Raw genomic sequence first — 19,602 nt, forward strand, 5'->3', positions numbered from 1 at the left:
CCATCTCATCCCCCTTACCCTGCTTCTATGACAGTGTTTCCCCACCCACCTCCCCACTCCTGCCTCACCACCCTAGCATTCCTCTACACTGGGGCATCAAGCTTTCACAAGACCAAGGGCATCCCCTCCCATTTATGGGGCATTCAGCTCCTTCAATCATTTCCCTAACTCCTCCATTGAGGTCCCTATGCTCAGTCAAATGGTTGGCTAAGAGCATCCACGTCTATATTGGTCAGGAGCTGAATGCCTGATTCTTTTTTTTTCTTTTCCATTTTTTATTAGGTATTTAGCTCATTTACATTTCCAATGCTATACCAAAAGTCCCCCATAGCCACCCACCCCCACCCCCCTACCCACCCACTCCCCCTTTTTGGCCGTGGCGTTCCCCTGTACTGGGGCATATAAAGTTTGCGTGTCCAATGGGCCTCTCTTTCCAGGGATGGCAGACTAGGCCATCTTTTGATACATATGCAGCTAGAGTCAAGAGCTCCGGGGTACTGGTTAGTTCATAATGTTGTTCCACCTATAGGGTTGCAGATCCCTTTAGCTCCTTGGGTACTTTCTCTAGCTCCTCCATTGGGAGCCCTGTGATCCATCCATTAGCTGACTGTGAGCATCCACTTCTGTGTTTGCTATGAATGCCTGATTCTTAAACTGAGTGCTTCCTGTCTATGTTGCTGATTGAGTTCAGAGTCATATGACTAAATGATCAGGTGGGTGAAAAAGTAATAAGGACTTTCCTTAGAAATTCAAAAGAGTAAGAACAATGAAACACTACTCCATTGCTCTACTGTGTTCCATTATTCTACCTAGAAAATAATGTTGTGTCCATTCTAAGACACACCCAATGGAGAACTTGATATTGAACTTAAGAGCTTGTAACTCCCATGCTCTGAAATATATCATCTAAAGTGAAAGGTGTTTAAAAACACTTGTCAGTGAACAACTCCAGACATCAAAGAAAAATCTGAGAAGCAGTGGCGTTAACAAATGTACTTTTAGAGATATTTTCCAATGTCAATTAAAATCATATACCTAGATTATAAGTAAGATAATTGTTTTGTTGTTTGCCATTTGTTTGTTTTGTTTTGTAGTGTTAAACCTTATATATCTCAAGCAAACACCATATCAAACTTTCCTCCCAGCCCTAGGTAACCTTATATGTGGTATCTTTATAAATTGCTAAATATGGATACAAACAAAATGAGAGCTTTGGTTTTAGATTATTTTGTTTGCAGACATTCATCGATCATTAGAAAATAGGGCCAGTTGTCTATTAAATGGTTTCCTGCTGTCCAATACTCAACTCATACCATTTACATGAAATATAATGCTTATAGTTTTCTTCTCCATGGTAAGCAGATACAGAATTTGGTTCATTAAAATGATCAGTGGGTATTTATTATGAATTAAAACTCAAGGATGGTAGAATGCAGCAATGTTCTTTGAGAGCAGAAGAAATGGGATACAGTAGAGCAAAAACTACAATATCTAACCCCAAAGCAATACCCTCATCTTGTGTGTAAATCAAATTTTCAGTGATGGCTGCTTCGTGGAACAGAGGATTTAGAGTAAATTTTACCTTAATTTCTTGCATCATGAAATGTACTTTGAGCTCATTAGAGCATACTGAAGATAGCAAGTGGTTCTTACTCTAGGTCATGTGCTCACAACTAAGTATTCAGGGTCAGGCACCACCAGGAAAAGAGAGCATGCAATGTTTATTTTTCTGGGACTGGGTGACATCACTCATTATATGTTGTACATCCACCCACTTACCTAAAAATTTCAGGATTTCATTTTCCTTTACAGGTGAGTATTGTTCTATAGTATATATACATCCCATTTGCATTATCCAGCTATTGAAAGACTTTAAGGTTGTTTGCATTTCCTGGCTATTGTAAATACAGTAGAAATCAACATGACTGTACAACTTCCTGTAGAATAGAATGCTTCGTCCTTTGGGCATATGCCAAGGACTGGTATAGCTGGATCATATGGTAGGTTTATTTTTTTTTTTTTTTTTAGCTTTTTGAGAATTCTCTACACTGGTAACCAGAGTAGCTATACTAGTTTTACAACCTCACAAGCTGTGAATCTTCTTCTATCCACAGCATTTGTTGTCAAGTTGCTTTCTTGGCCTTAGCCATTCTAAGATGAAATCTCAGTGTAGTTCTATTTTGCACTTTCTTATATTTTTGGTTGTGAGCCTAGCCTTTAATGGCTGAGCCATCTCTCCAGCCCTAGTTTACATTTTCTTAATTACTAAAGATGTTGAACATATTTTAGACATTTTTATTCATTTTTATTTCTTTTTTGGAGATTTATTTATTTTTTGGAGAACTTTCTGTTCAGTTCCATACCTCCATTTTAATTGTGTCATCTGGTTTCCTGATTCTTTGTCTTTTGAGTTCTTTATATATTCTATATTTTAATCTTCTGTAGGCTTCCTTTTCAATTGGTTGACTGTTCCCTTAGCCATATAGGAGCTTTTGAATTTTAGAAGTACCACTTGTCAATCATTGGTCTTAATTCCCGGGCAGATGGAATACTAATTCAGAAAGTCCTTTCCTAGCCCCGTATCTCGGAGGGTTCTTCCTATATTTTCTTCTAGCAATTTTAGTATGTCATGCATGTTTCACATTGAAGACTTTGATCCATCTGGAGTTGGGGTTTCTGTGATATGTCATAGATATGGGTCTACTTTCATTCTTTTACAAGTGACGAAGCTAAATAGATTCAGTAGAGTATGTGTGTACACGTGTGTGTGTTTGTATATTCATATGCATATATACACTTGTGTATGTATGTATTTAACAATAATAATTGAAGAAATTATGCATGAAGAAATCATGCATGAATTTCACAAAAATGTAAGACCATTTAAAACTCAGAATATCTTTTACATGATTGTTAAATTATGAAGTCAGTATTCCCAATGTGTCTTGATGTTTCTAATACATAGCCCTTTATTATAGCAAAGCCATTGTTACTTTAAATATTAAGAAATCTAATTACATAAAAACTAAGACTTAGCTTGATGACACTACTAACAATAAGCATAGTCTGTCTGAAAGCAGTTTTGTTAAGTGAGACACACTATTGCAGAAAGCCACCAGGCCGCTTAGAGAGCTAAGAGACTAGTGAAGTGGTAAATGTTTTTAATGAGCTGCATAAGCAGTCACGGGTACATGGTCAGTCAATAAATAAAATGAGGTCTCAGGAGATCAGCATCTTTAGGCAGGTCAACTAATGTTGAAAAAAAGCAATTTGTATCTTGAATAGAAAATGAAAAAGAGACTCAGCTTAAAGCCAGACCTCAACTCTCCTCCCTATGAGTTTTTCCCTGGGGAACTTCATTTCTAACAGGACACTTAGCATTTCAGAATAGGAGTATGAAATCCATATCTTGTGATTTATTCAGACATTGTTCTTATGACAGAAGTGTTTATGGTTTTAAATCTCTCATTATCTACATGCTCCATTTTATTTTAATCCCTAATGCATAACATGGGTCAAAGAGAAGTTGTGACTTAGTCATTAATAAGTCACTAGTTAGGGTCAAATGAGAAAGGTGAACTTGAATTATAGAACTAGAAGTACCATTTTTTTTCTCCCTAAGAATTCAAAACAAGAGTCATTAGTAGGTGGGACAGTCAAGAAATGAAAAGGGAAGGCAGTTCCACACAATTTAAATCTTGACAGAGGTATGGAAGGTGTCCAGACTGGGAAGGTGTCATAGTGGCATGGGATGGTGTGTTGGGTCCCCAAGTGGAACAAGAAAGGTATGTATGAGTGGTAGTAGTGGTGGTGTCCAGTGGGTTTCCAGGCCTAAGTGAGATAAAGACAGCATCTTCACAGGAATGAGGGTGAAGACTAGATGCTTCAGTCAGGACAATGGGAGCTAGACTTCTTTCTGCCCAATAGAGAAAAGGATTAGAGAGAATTGGTATCAAAATGAGTATAATAATATAAGCTCCATTCTCAGAAGTCAGTCAATACAAACTAGATAGATTTTCTGTTGTTTACTTTTAAGAGAGAGAATGCAAAATTGGGTGTTCAGGGTAGAGAACGGTTCTTAGAATAGTTGGAGGAAGGGAATGAATTAGATCAAAATATGATGTATGAAAGTTTCAAAGAATAAATAGAAACACAGTTTTAAAATACAATAAATGTGTTGTGAAATGTGTGTATGTCTATACATTCCCTCACCACCTCCACTAATGCAGAGCACACCACTCATGTGGATCTTGGTTTTAAAATAACAATTCCCAACTAGGTGGAAAACAGGGCTTTTAGAGAAAGAATGATTTTAGGACTGAATAAGTTCACCTGATCCTGCTTCATACAAAACATTAAAAACTTCCTCAGTAAATGAAGACACACGTCTAAGGAGCACAGATGCCAACTGGAGCAAGGCCAGTCACCACACCTGGAAGCATTTGAACTTTATGATGATAATTATGATGAACTCATGGAAATTCACTGAACAAAACAGAAGTCCATAAATCCATACTCGCATATATGTGCACATGGGTAAATGAGGAAAGAGAATGCCTTTTATCTCAAATAAAGAGAGAAGGAATATGGAATTTCAAGTCATCATTTATCTGTCACCATAGTAATAATTTATTTATCCAATAGATGACTATGCTAATGGGTCAAATGTTTAATAGAAATAGAGCTCTCTCGTAGACTTGAAATACCTATCCACAAAATGTCTGTTAGACACAAAGGAAAAAGAGAAACTTCATGAGGGAGAAGTCCACAGACAAGTGTCAATCAAGTGGTCAGAGTGACCATAGCTGGTCACAAGAATAATGAAAATCAGTTGACCTGGCAGGACCAGCCTGTTGTATTCCTATCAAAGCTCAGATCATGAGGTGATGCCTACCACTTCAAACTAAGGAGTAGTCCATGAACTAACAGGCCTAACATTTGAAAAATCCCTAGGTTTAGAGGAATGATAGAGGCATTGTTGGTCAGACTGCAGATCATAGAGACAGAGCAAGACAAAGAGAGAACATTATCTTGGGTGCATTTTGAGATTGTTGTAATGGAGAACTTTGATACTATTATTGAAACTTGAACAGAAATATATGAATTAAAATTTTGATGATTCTGAAGTAAGAGTATCCTTGTTAGTAGTTAATTACAAACTGTTTGGGGATGGAAAAGGCATTGTTTGGGGTCATCTACTACCAAATGAGGCAGACATTAAAAAACAAAATGAAATGAAGATTTTGTATCTCTTTTGGTAAATTTTAAGTAACTCTGGGTCAAAATAAAAATGTAAGGCCAGGTCTCTCTCTCTCTCTCTCTCTCTCTCTCTCTCTCTCTCTCTCTCTCTCACTTTCAGGCTAGCCAAGGCTTGACAGTAAGACCCTGTCTCTAAAATAACAACAACAGCAACTACAAAGAACAGATTGAGAGCACCCTCCTTTCAGGCTGTGCGTTTTTTGACCATGCTACTCCTCGTCATCCTCATGGTCTTTACAATAAACAGAACTCCTTCAGCTTCCTACCAGGAAGACTCTAGTGTATCAAGCACTTCCAGTTCTCCATGACCTGGGAATATTTGAATATCTTCCTTATTTAAGGAGGATAATTTAGCAGATATAGGATTCTTGAATAGTAGAATTCTCAAAATTTCAGTAATTACCTCCAGCTTCAAAGTTCCTTTTGAGAGATGGACTCTAATCTTGTTGTAAGTTCCTGTATCTGAAATCACTTGTCTGATTCTTTTCCAAGATTCTGTATCAGACTGTCTTGGTGCAGGTTCAAACACAAAGCAGTGTCCTTGATCTCACCTTACCTACAGTTTATTTACCTTCATACATGTTCATGAATGCCTTCTGTAGAATTCAGAAACATTTTGGCTGTTATGCTTTGAATAATCTTCCCCCTTTCTCTCTTTTCTCCCCACCATGAATAGGAATGTGTCTACTCAATGGTGTCTCATAAACTCTTGGGCTCTGTTCATCTCAATCTTTTACTGTGTGTGTGATTGAAATTTTGCCTGTTGTCTTAGTCAGGGTTTCTATTCCTGCACAAACATCATGACCAAGAAACAAGTTGGGGAGGAAAGGGTTTATTTGGCTTACACTTCCATACTGCTGTTCATCACCAAGGAAGTCAGGACTGGAACTCAAGCAGGGCAGAAAGCAGGAGCTGATGCAGAGGCCATGGAGGGATGTTCATTACTGTCTTGCTTCCCCTGGCTTGCTCAGACTGCTCTCTTACATAACCCAAGATTACCAGTCCAGAGATGTTCCCACCCACAAGGGGCCTTTCCCTTTGATCACTATTTGAGAAAATGCCTTACAGTTGGATCTCATGGAGGCATTTCCTCAACTGAAGCTCCTTTTTCTGTGATAATTCCAGCTGTGTCAAGTTGACACAAAACTAGCCAGTACACCTGTCTTTCTTCAAACTAACTGGTTGTTTTGCTCAGACCGTTAAATGTGTTCACTTGTACTTTTTGTGTTTCATTACTTTTCTTTTATGGCTGTGATGAAGTATCAGAAACAGGCTCACATTTTAAGAAAGCACAGCCATGGTGGTAAAAGCATAGAAAAGAAAATGGTGTCTCTTACTCGCGTTCTCGCGACCGGCCAGGAAAGACGCAACAAACCGGAATCTTCTGCGGCAAAAGCTTTATTGCTTACATCTTCAGGAGCAAGAGAGCAAGAGCAAGAGAGCAAGAGCAAGAGAGAGAATGGCGAAACCCCGTCCCTTTTAAGGAGAATTATCCTCTGCCTAGGACGTGTCACTCCCTGATTGGCTGCAGCCCATCGGCCGAGTTGTTGTCACAGGGAAGGCAGAGCACATGGAGTGGAGAACTACCCTTGGCACATGCGCAGATTATTTGTTTACCACTTAGAACACAGGATGTCAGCGCCATCTTATAACAGCGAATGTGAGGGCAGCTCCCCACAGGTGTCAAGGGTAGAGGGGTAGGAACCCTCATCCAACTTAGATTAAGAAGCAGAGAGCAATAAAACTAGCACTCAGTTTGCTGTCTCTTGTCATCTTTATATTCAGCCTAGGACTGCAGCCCATGGTTCACCACCACCTACATTTAAGATGAAACTTCCCTCTCCATTTAAGCCTTTCTGGAAATACTTGTACAGACAACCCAAGGGTAGACTTCACTAATGCTCTGGATCAGTGATTCACAAACTTCCCAATGCTGTGACCCTTTAATATGGTCCCTCATGCTGTGGTGAAACCCCCCACTACCGTCACCATAAAATTGTTAAGTTGCTACTTCATAACTGTAATCTTGCTACTGTTATGAATCTCATGCACATATCTGTGTTTTCCAATGGTCATAGTCAACCCCTGAGAAAGGGTTGCTCAACTCCCAAAGGGGTCACAACATTTAGAACCACTGCTCTAGCCATTTCTCCATTCAATTAATTTGACACTCAAAATTAGCTATCACAGAGAGTTTCTTCTCAGGTGTTTTTAATTGTTCTACAATTTCATTTAGTCTCAAGTACTTCCGTGTCTTGGTTTAGTTCTTTGAGCATGTCTGAATAGTTCTTTCTCAGGCATGCTTTTTATGGGCTTATTATTTTTTCTTTGCCATTATTGTCCATGTCCTTTGTTCGCCTTTAAATGTGTTTTTCCTATTGAAACTAGGGCTCTAAGTCTAATGATGTAGCAACTCTGGAAAGTAGATTCTCTTCCTTTTCTAGGCTTTGCAGCTATGAGAATGCGCATGTGTGCTTTGCTATATTTCTTTCTGCCAAGGGTCACCCTAAAATATAAACTTAAAATCTCCTTAATCTCTCCTAAAGCCTGGTATTTATCTCTCATCTAAGTTCCTGCCTTTGTCTTACATTTACATTTTCTTTTTCAGGGGTAAGGATCAGATCTCAGGCCTTATACATAACAGACAAGCACTTACCATTGAGCTGTGTCCCCGTTTGGGGAGGGGGAGAGGGGACTTGCTTCTGAATGTTCTAGACTTAAATTTCTTACCTCTCAAAGAATCTTCAAAAGGGACATACTAGATAAAAGTTCCTGGACTTGAGACTTGTACAGTAGGAACAGCCAGCAAGGCTTGTTGGCTGGGCCTAGAATAGCCCGAAAATTCCCCAACAAAGCAAAAAGCTGAAGATCATTAGCATAAACCTGTGCCATGTCCCTGTGGCTGTGACTCCAGTGGATTGTTGCCCTGGCTGTTCAGCCCTGATTTCTCTTTGGCCTCCTGTTCCTTTCCATAGTACCTCACTATCTTAACTCTTCTGCTTGGAATTTTCCAGCCTTCAGCATCCTCCCTTTTGAGGCAGTTATGTAACTCTTCACTTTGGTGACTTATTCCTTTTGATGTTCTCTGGACAAAATGCCTTTCCTGATCTTTTTACTTCCTGGGGCTACAGAACTCCTGCTTTGGATCCTTGTAGTCTTTTAAAGTAATTTATGCCAATTTTCCATGATTTTGTGTGTTTTAATCTCCTTAGCTGTTTTCCTTATGGGAATTTATGGTAAGTAGAAATGCAGCTACTCCTCAAAAGATGAGTTCCTCTCAGCTTTATTTCACTTACAGGAAAGTTAGACTTAGTGACAAGTTATCTATGGGTTTGAGTCTTTATGGGTAAAACGATCTTGAGGTTTAATGGGCACTGCAGAAGCATATTGAATGAAGAGTTTAGCAAATGCTTCCCTGGGTTTTGCGGTCTCGGAGTTGAATGTGTGACTGTTTTAAATGTTATAATCACTTAGTATTCTCAAGAACCCCTTTCTTTTTTCTTTCATTTAATTTGTGTCTTTGTGTTTTCCTACTTTACCACAGTTTGCTCCTGGGGGAGTAGTGTGCAACATGTTTTGTTTTGTTTTTTCCTTAAAGATCTAAGCACATACCAAATGATGCATGAGACTCTAAGGGTATTGTAGTCTGTTACATGAGCCCAGCCAGTGGTCTTCATCTGGGATATCAACACCAGAGTGTATATAAACTATTGTTAGCATTCAGGAATAGTTGTACCTCTGTCAAGTTATTATTGTAATGCCATCACCTAAAATGGCTGTCAATGTGATTCCTTTTGTTTTGTTTTGTTTTGTTTTGTGTTTTGTGCTTTGTTGTTTTTTGTTTGTTTGCTTGCTTGCTTGTTTTTGGTGTTGTTTTCAGTCCTTTCTCTAAATCCTTCACTGGGGACCCTGTGCTCAGTCCTATGGTTGGCTGCAAGCATCTGCCTCTATTTGTCAGGCTCTGGCAGAGCCTCTTGGAAATGTGATTCTTAATATGTTTAACCTCTGAGTAAATGTATAGAGAACTGCATTTGTTTCTACAGGTAGTGAATTTCCTTAGAATTTTCTTCACATTTAAGCTGTTTGATCAAAACTCTTAGAGGCCAAGTGTTTGTATCAGAAAATCCTTAATTCCAAGTGATAATAAACTAGAAATGTAATGACACCCAGGACCTCAGGAGGATGGAGTCATAAGACCTTCTTGTTACTTTGTCCCCTTAAGTGTCTCTATTCATGAATCACATTCTTTTAAGAAAAACAATTATACCACAGGGTCCCATGCCACAATCTGGATTCTGTCCTTAATGTCCTTCCCATTTACATTCCCTGTGTCACAAAGAAGGAAACTTTGTGCAAGCAATCTTTGTTTAGAAATTCCAGCACTAGGTCAGATGTGACCACTTAACAAAAAGAAAAAAGGAAGGAATGAAGGAAGGAAAGAAGGAAGGAAGGAAGAAAGAAAGAAAGAAAGAAAGAAAGAAAGAAAGAAAGAAAGAAAGAAAGAAAGAAAGAAGAGGAAAAAGGAAAGGAAAGGAAAGGAAAGGAAAGGAAAAGGAAAAGGAAAAGGAAAAGGAAAAAAGGAAAAAAGGAAAAGGAAAAAAGGTAAAGGAAAGGAAAGGAAAGGAAAGGAAAGGAAAGGAAAGGAAAGGAAAGGAAAGGAAAGGAAAAAAAGAAGAAAAGAGAAAAGAAGAGAAGAGAAAAAAGAAAAGAAAAGAAGAAAAGAGAAAAAAGAAGAGACGAGAAATGAAAAGGAGAGGAGAGGAGAGGAGAGGAGAGGAGAGGAGAGGAGAGGAGAGGAGAGGAGAGGAGAGGAGAGGAGAGGAGAGGAGAGGAGAGGAGAGGAGAGGAGAGGAAAGGAAAGGAAAGGAAAGGAAAGGAAAGGAAAGGAAAGGAAAGGAAAGGAAAGGAAAGGAAAAGAAGAGCAATTCTGGAGGCATAATCTTTATACCTTGATAAAAAAAAAAACACGGACTAGTGTAAAATATCACTTTCACGCTAGAAACAAACCTTGATTTTTACTTGGTCATATGTTGCCTTTTTCCCCTTGTAATAGATGAACTCTTTTTTTCTTCTTTTTTTCTTAATTGTTTTTTTTAATTAGGTATTTTCCTCATTTATAATTCCACTGCTATCCCAAAAGTACCCCATACACTCCCCCCTACTCCCCTACCCACCCACTCCCACTGCTTGGCCCTGGCGTTTCCCTGTACTGAGGCATATGAAGTTTACACAACCAATGGGCCTCTCTTTCCATTGATGGCCGACTAGGCCATCTTCTGATACATATGCAGCTAGAGACATGAGCTCTGGGGAGTACTGGTTAGTTCATATTGTTGTTCCACCTATAAGGTTGCAGATCCCTTTAGCTCCTTGGGTATTTTCTCTAGCTCCTCTATTGGGGGCCCTGTGATCCATCCAATAGCTGACCGCTTCTATTTCTGTAGGTGATATGGGACTGTTTGGATCATTAATCTGATCCTGATTTAACTTTTGTACCTGTATCTGGCTAGAAAATTGTCCATTTCATCCAGATTTTCCAGTTTTGTTGAGTATAGCCTTTTGTAGTAGGATCTGATGATGTTTTGGATTTCCTCAGATTCTGTTGTTATGCCTCCTTTTTCATTTCCCCTTTTGTTAATTAGGATACTGTCCCTGTGCCCTCTAGTTAGTCTGGCTAAGGGTTTATCTATCTTGTGGATTTTCTCAAAAAACCAGCTCCTGGTTTGGTTGATTTTTTTTTTTTTTTTTTTTTGTATAGTTCTTCTTGTTTCCACTTGGTTGATTTCAGCCCTGAGTTTGATTATTTCCTGCCCTCTACTCCTCTTGGGTGAATTTGCTTCCTTTTGTTCTAGAGCTTTTATGTGTGTTGTCAAGCTGCTTGTGTGTGCTCTCTGTAGTTTCTTTTTGGAGGCACTCAGAGCTATGAATTTTCCTCTTAGGACTGCTTTCATTGTGTCCCATAGGTTTGGGTATGTTGTGGCTTCATTTTCATTAAACTCTAAAAAGTCTTTAATTTCTTTCTTTATTTCTTCCTTGACCAAGTTATCCTGGAGTAGAATGTTGTTCAGCTTCCACATGAATGTTGGCTTTCTATTATTTATGTTGTTATTAAAGATTTGCCTTAGTCTGTGGTGATCTGATAGCATGCGTGTGATAATTTCAGTATTTTTGTATCTGTTGAGGCCTGTCTTGTGACCAATTATATGGCAAATTTTGTAGAAGGTACCATGAGGTGCTGAGAAGAAGGTATATCCTCTTGTTTTAGGGTAAAATGTTCTGTAGATATCTGTTAAATCCATTTGTTTCATAACTTCTGTTAGTGTAAATGTGTCTCTGTTTAGTTTCTGTTTCCAGGATCTGACCATTGATGAGAGTCAGGTGTTTAGGTCTCCTACTATTATTGTATGAGGTGCAATGTGCGTTTGAGTTTTACTATAGTTTCCTTAATGTAGATGCCCTTGCATTTGGAGTATAGATATTCAGAATTGAGAGTTCATCCTGTAAGATTTTACCTTTGATGAATATGAAGTGCCCCTCCTTGTCTTTTTTGATAACTTTCGGTTGGAATTTGATTTTAGTCGATATTAGAATGGCTACTCCAGCTAGTTTCTTCGGACCATTTGCTTGGAAAGTTGTTTTCCAGCCTTTCACTCTGAGGTAGTATCTGTCTTTGTCACTGTGGTAGGTTTCCTGTATGCAGCAAAATGTTGGGTCCTGTTTATGTAGCCAGTCTGTTAGTCTATGTCTTTTTATTTGGGAATTGAGGCCATTGATATTAAGCGATTTTAAGGAAAAGTAATTGTTGCTTCCTGTTATTTTTGTTGTTAAGAGTTGGGATTCTGTTCTTGTGGCTATTTTCTTTTAGGTTTGTTGAAGGATTACTTTCTTGCTTTTTCTGTGGCATAAGTTCCCTCCTTGTGTTTGAGTTTTCTCTTTATTATACTTTGAAGGGCTGGATGCATGGAAAGATATTGTTTTGTCATGGAGTACTTTGTTTTCTCCATGTATGGTAATTGTGATTTTTGCTGGGTATAGTAGCCTGTGCTGGCATTTGTGTTCTCTTAGGGTCTGTATAACATCTGTCCAGGATCTTCTGGCTTTCATAGTCCCTGGTACGAAGTCTGGTATAATTCTAATAGGTCTGCCTTTATATGTTACTTGGCCCTTTTGCCTTACTGCTTTTAATATTCTATCTTTTTTAGTGCCTTTGTTATTCTGATTATTATGTGTCAGGAGGAATTTCTTTTCTGGTCCAGTCTATTTGGAGTTCTGTAGGCTTCTTGTATGTTCATGGGCATCTCTTTTTTTAAGTTAGGGAAGTTTTCTTCTATAATTTTTGACGATATTTACTGGCCCTTTAAGTTGAAAATCTTCATTCTCATCTTACCTATTATCCTTTGGTTTGGTCTTCTCATTGTGTCCTGGATTTCCTGGATGTTTTGAGTTAGGATCTTATTGCATTTTGCATTTTCTTTGATTGTTTTGTCCATGTTTTCTATGGAATTTTCTTCACCTGAGTTTCTCTCTTGTATTCTGTTGCTGATGCTCACATCTATTGTTCTTGGTTTCTTTTCCAGGGTTTCTATCTCCAGAGTTGTCTCCCTTTGGGTTTTCTTCATTGTTTCTACTTCCATTTTTAGTTCTTAGATGGTTTTGTTCAATTCCATCACCTGTTTGGTTGTGTTTTTCTGTAATTCTTTAAGGAATTTTTGTGCTTCCTCTTCAAGGACTTCTATGTGTTTAGCAGTGTTCTCCTGTATTTCTTTGAGTTATTAATGCCTTTCTTAAAATCCTGTACCAGCATCATGAGATATGATTTTAAATCTAAATCTTGCTTTTCAGATTTGTTGCAGTATCCAGGACTTGCTCTTTTGGGAGTATTGGGTTCTGATGATACCGAGTGGTCTTGGTTTCTATTAGTAAGATTCTTACCTTTGCCTTTCGCCATCTGGTAATCTCTCTTGTTAGATGTTCTAGCTGTCTCTGGCTGGAGCTTGTTCCTCCTGTGATTCTGTTAGCCTCTGTCAGCATTCTTGGGAGTCCAACTCTCTCCTGAGTCCCAGTGGTCAGAACACTCTCTGCAGGCAACCTCTCCTCTTGCAGAGAAGGTGCACAGAGCTCTTGCACTCAGCTCTGCCTCCTGGTTGAAGATGAAGACCTGAAGGGACCCTGTCCAATAAACTTTGTGGCTTCTGTGGCCCAAGCACTCTCCTGCTTGGACTGATCTCTGAAACACCTGGGGTTACAAGATGGCGCTCTCACTTGAGTCCTGGGTCAGAGGCATATATATTTTCAATTCAACTGTTGTTTGTATAACACTATATGAAATAATCTTTGGTTCACTGAATCTATTCAGGGCAAAGAAAGAGAATAACAAACATCATTCAAATAGTAAATACTTTCCAAAGATGTTATATGAGTCATTTACTATGGAAACTGTGAGAAGAGAGGGGGACCAGTGTGATTGGGAAGACCAGAAACCACTGTGAGAAACTTAAGACTTCACACAGGGCTTACAGTTGTATAGAATTTGGACAGAAAAATAGAAGCAGGGTCAGTCTGTATTTCAGCTATATGGACATTCTGATTTAGGTTCCTTAAAGGTGATGTTTCAGCCCAGTGGCAGCTCTGAGGGAACAGACTGCTCATGTGAATGTGTAAGAAAGTGCATAGCAGTTAGAATCTCTTTACATGAGTAGATAATACAAGAAACCATCTTGTCTCTTCTCTCTAGGTGTGTCTGCACAGCTCAGCAGCACCCGGCACCGCCTGAACACCTCCGTAGGAACACCATTTTGGATGGCTCCTGAGGTCAGAGAGTTTTGAGGAAGCATGTTTAATGTTTTAGGCCCTTTCTATCTTTCCTTTTCACATATACTTTTCTCCCTAAATGTGTTGGACTATACCATAAGAAAAATGTCTCCTGTGTTGTTTTAATGTGGGGTTTTTATGTGGGCAGTGAGGATAATGGGGGATTCAGGGTAAATTAGCTGTGAAGGAATGTGTAAAGAAATGAAAGATGAATGTGCTCATTCAGTCAGATAAAGAGGCTACTTGAAGTCTCATATTTTTTTAATTTACTTACTTTAGTTGTCATGCATGTATCTGTAGTCTGGATGTTTGCATGTTTTATTTTTATGTTTTATTATTATTGCTGAATTTCCAATATTGTTTGGCTTTTTGATACAAGGCTTCCTCCTCTTTCATTCTTCTGAATGCTGAGATTACAGGTGTAGTTATTGTCAGTTTCCAAACCTGAAAAGTAGCAGTCTGGGCTCAGCTCAAGCAGGACTCTGATGCAGTAAACATTCAGCATCTTCAGATGACACCCTTGTAAAGTGGGTTGCTGTTTCCCAGACAAAAAGCCATTATTTTCTTGCTGGATCCTACAGCTCTCAAATCTGGAGAGAGCATCTAGTTTTCTAGTCACTCAAACAAGCCCCCAACAGATCAAAGCTCCATACTAGTTCCCAGACAGTTCTAGGTAACTGGTGTACCTCCCACTGCAACGTAACCCCTTAAAACTACTAAGATGCCCCACCTCCTAAACAGACCATTTCTACTATTATCTGTGGTCCTGGGAGATAGACCTAGCAGTTCCCAGTCTGTTGCTCTCTTTACTTTTTCTCTCTCTCTTCTTCTCTCTGCCCTCCATCCCCCCACACATACCAAGAATTGGCCTTGGCAATTTGATCCCTAATAAACCTTTCTTTTTATCCACAGATGAGTCTAGTTCAGTGGTTTCACTGTGTCCCCACTTATATCTGCCATCTGACTATATTTTGTTTTAAATAATAATAAATATTTTATAAGAACCCTTGACCTTGTTAGGTAACATTCAAGTTCATCCACCCTTGTGTTGAGTTCTTATGTTAAATCTCCAGCCTGGGACCTAAGTGTAACTTTAGTAGGTTTTTTGGGTTTTTTTGGGTTTTTTTTTTTTTTTGGTTTTTTTTCTGATTATTATCTTGAGGGACTTGTAGATAAACTGCCAATATGGTTGAAAGTTCAAGAATCAAATCTTCTCCCAAAAGTCCCTGTTTAATTCCTTTAATCTTTTTAATTATGTTGATCAATAAAGAACACGTATTTTTGAAAACGCTGGGTCCTTTGGGAAAAGCTCTGTTATTTATATATGATGTTCTGGGGAACAAAGGAGAAGTAGTTTAAATGCTACATTAATATTGCAAAATCTTCCAATTAAATGAAATCCCGGTATGCTGTTTCTGTTTAACTAGTAATTCAGTTATTACTTACTTTTGAAAAGTTAAAATGTAACATGTAGGAAAAAGACACAATTTTAATAAGTGTTTTTGAAGCTCCAATGAATTAGAAAGCTTTTAGCAGGGACATCTGAGAAGAAAAGAAATTATAGTCATGTAAGCCAGTACAAAATTGATTGAGAGAATCTGAGGTAAGAGCCTCTTCAGAATTTGTTCAGACCTATCAATGGTCTTTTTTAGATTTACAAAAATTAGAAGTCCTTTTTATTACATTCTAAATGTAATAAAATATTCAGATGAATGTCAATAAAGTGTTTAAAATGTAATTCTATGCTAAATATTGCACTTTACTTGATATATTTATAATTACAGTATAAGGTGATTAAGATGTTATATAAGAAACAGTGAGGCTTTGTGTTTGATGTTAATTTATAGTAATAAAATGACTATTACATATTTGTTTGCCTGCAGTAGAAGCACTCCTTTACATGTGACTGGTAGTCACTCTTTTGATGTCATTGTTTTGTACCTAGTCTCTTCTCTCTGCACTGCGTACTCTCTGATCTTGAAGAACATTCTCTGAATAACTAGCTTTCTAGCTGAAAGGTATCCCGCATCCACTACTTCTACGTTGCTACTAATAACATTTCTGTTGGGTGGAGATGCTGCTCTGTATAGAGGACTTGCCCAGTATGCATGAGGCCTTGATTTCAAGCCTTGGTACTACAAATATCAAAGCACTTAATGAGACATTTCTAAGAATTAGAAGGAAATAGGCAAACACATATAATATGTTCATCATTAAGAAATATTTCAGTGCTTTAAAATTAATCATTTAGAAAATGAAATTTTAGGTTAGGATTTTAAATTTTAATTCTACTTTAAAGAACAGTATACTTTGGTTACATAGAGCCATTCTTTCCAGTCTAGAATAAGTGTGCCAGGATTGAAGGGCCAAGTGACCATAGCAAGTAACCATACAACTTACTATATTAATCTAGAGAATGTACAAGATGTGTGTAGAGATCCAAAGACATACAAACCAGGAATGTTCTGAGCAAATTGGTATGCAAGTTCACCCAAACTTGGGAAGTGTCCCAAGTTGTGATGCCAGATAACTGTGTTATCCAGAAAGATATGCATTACCCGATGGAACAATGTTACTAGGAAAAAAAAAAAGAGGGATATGAAACACACCTTTACCCAAGCATGCTGGAAAGCCTATAATCCTCATGCTAAAGACTGAGGCCTGAGCTATATAGCAAAACATTTAGGGAATAAGACAAGGGGGAGGGGAGACCCTATGATCTGAAACCAATTGTTCATCAGACAGGAATGAGAGAAAGGATGCAAGCCATGACTTCCCATTTCTAGCACACACAAATGCAAATTGCATAAAGGCCATGATGTATTAGACAACAGAAACAGAAAGTTCCTGTGAATGTGTGACTAAGCCAGCTTAATCAGTCAACAGGGTCTCAAGGGAAAGAGCAGAACTGAAAGGAAAAAGACAATTAGATGTAGCCATCCAGTGGTCAAGGATGAACTGGGTCTACTTGAAAGGGGGGCTCGAAATGAAAAGGACTGAGTGCAAGAGAAGGATGAAGCCAAGACAAGATTCTGATCAAGGCTCAAAGTTTAATTCTGCAGCTCCAGTTTATAAAGGAAAATCCACAAAACCCGTCCTCTGTTTCAGCTGGATTGTGTCACAAAGCAAGCTCAGCAGGCACTCTGTAGAAAGTTCAAGGAATAAACAAGTCAATAAACAAAATCTCATGATCACTGTTTTTAGGGGCTTATCAGGATGACCAAGATAAAAGGAATGCCACACATTACTCCACGGAGTTTAGCTTGAGCTTTGTATTAGCCCAAATGTAAATATTATTATCTGAGCCTACTTCCCTGTCCTAGCCCAATGCCAAATTTCTGCTAAATTCCTAGAAGGCATCCCCCAAAGCACTCCACAAATTATGCTCTCATGGCTTTAGAATGATATAGGTGACAGGCCTTAGAATTGACATGCAGTTCTGTGACAGCTAGTGAATAGAGTTGCACCATGATCTCCACAATTTAAGTGAAAACACTCTTATGTTCCTAAAAGAATGTTTCACTGTGTGGCTATTTTTTTTTTCCTCCCCTGACCCTAGTCTAGCATTAATCTAGTTTTCAACATATGGATTGGCCTATTCTGAACAGCTTGAATCAAGAATATCTGAGCATGTTTCCCTTGTGTCTGCCTTTTTCCCCTGGTTTATTTTCAGAGTTCAGTACTCCTTCTACATATAAATAAACTTTCTCTCTATGTATATATCACATTATGTGTATCTGTTCTTCAGTCAAGAGATACTGGTTTTTCTACCTTTCTTTTTTTTCTGCTTGTGAGCAATACTGCCTTAATAATTCCCATGAAATTTTAAAATAGAACCTAGGACATTCATGCTTGCTTCTAGAACCTTAGAGGATGAAGCCATAAAGATACCGCAGGAGTGAGAAAGAAAAGGCCACAAAGCTATGAGACATCAAAGGATTTGGAGCAAGGACTAGGAAGCCAGAGGCAGACAAATACTGCTAAGTCTTTGCTCTTGATGATGCCCTCCAGGTCCAACCATTTGCCTAGGAATTTCATAAATCCATTCTTTTTAATAGCTGAGTAGTACTCCATTGTGTAAATGTACCACATTTTCTGTATCCATTCCTCTATTGAGGGGGATCTGGGTTCTTTCCAGTTTCTGGCTATTATAAATAAGGCTGCTATGAACATAGTGGAGCATGTGTCCTTCTTACCAATTGGGACATTTTCTGGATATATGCCCAGGAGAGGTATTGCAGGATCCTCCCGTAGTACTATGTCCAATTTTCTGAGGAACTGCCAGACTGATTTCCAGAGTGGTTGTACAAGCTTGCAATCCCACCAACAATTGAGGAATGTTCCTCTTTCTCCACATCCTTGCCAGCATCTGCTGTCACCTGAATTTTTGATCTTAGCCATTCTGACTGGTGTGAGGTGGAATCTCAGGGTTGTTTTGATTTGCATTTCCCTGATGATTAAGGATGCTGAACATTTTTTCAGGTGCTTCTCAGCCATTCGCTATTCCTCGGGTGAGAATTCTTTGTTCAGCCCTGAGCCCCATTTTTAAATGGGGTTATTAGATTTTCTAGAGTCCACCTTCTTGAGTTCTTTATATATATTGGATATTAGTCCCCTATCTGATTTAGGATAGGTAAAGATCCTTTCCCAATCTGTTGGTGGTCTTTTTGTCTTATTGACAGTATCTTTTGCCTTGCAGAAGCTTTGCAACTTTATGAGGTCCCATTTGTCGATTCTCGATCTTACAGCACAAGCCATTGCTGTTCTATTCAGGAATTTTTCCCCTGTACCCATATCTTCGAGGCCTTTCCCTACTTTCTCCTCTATAAGTTTCAGTGTCTCTGGTTTTATGTGGAGTTCCTTAATCCACTTAGATTTGACCTTAGTACAAGGAAATAGGAATGGATCAATTCTTATTCCTCTACATGATAACTGCCAGTTGTGCCAGCACCATTTGTTGAAAATGCTGTCTTTCTTCCACTGGATCATTTTAGCTCCCTTGTCAAAGATCAAGTGACCATAGGTGTGTGGGTTCATTTCTGGATCTTCAATTCTGTTCCATTGGTCTACTTGTCTGTCTCTATACCAGTACCATGCAGTTTTGATCACAATTGCTCTGTAGTAAAGCTTTAGGTCAGGCATGGTGATTCCACCAGAGGTTCTTTTATCCTTGAGAAGAGTTTTTGCTATCCTAGATTTTTTGTTATTCCAGATGAATCTGCCGATTGCCCTTTCTAATTCGTTGAAGAATTGAGTTGGAATTTTGATGGGGATTGCATTGAATCTGTAGATTGCTTTTGGCAAGATAGCCATTTGTACTATATTGATCCTGCCAATCCATGAGCATGGGAGATCTTTCCATCTTCTGAGATCTTCTTTAATTTCTTTCTTCAGAGACTTGAAGTTCTTATCATACAGATCTTTCACTTCCTTAGTTAGAGTCACGCCGAGATATTTTATATTATTTGTGACTATTGAGAAGGGTGTTGTTTCCCTAATTTCTTTCTCAGCCTGTTTATCCTTTGTGTAGAG

At 38.5% G+C, this 19,602-nt stretch overlaps 1 protein-coding gene across 1 annotated transcript in view; it reads left to right on the forward strand.

Moving 5' to 3' along the window:
* Myo3a (myosin IIIA) overlaps window positions 1-19,602 on the forward strand; it is a 390,750-nt gene that overhangs the window by 41,091 nt on the left and 330,057 nt on the right. Inside the window, exon 6 of the mRNA NM_148413.3 lies at window positions 13,994-14,070. Coding sequence (NP_680779.3) covers window positions 13,994-14,070 — 77 coding nt within the window. The remainder of the gene's footprint in view (window positions 1-13,993; window positions 14,071-19,602) is intronic.

The sequence above is a fragment of the Mus musculus genome, chromosome 2 (assembly GCF_000001635.26).
Source record: "Mus musculus strain C57BL/6J chromosome 2, GRCm38.p6 C57BL/6J".
NCBI lineage: Eukaryota > Metazoa > Chordata > Mammalia > Rodentia > Muridae > Mus > Mus musculus.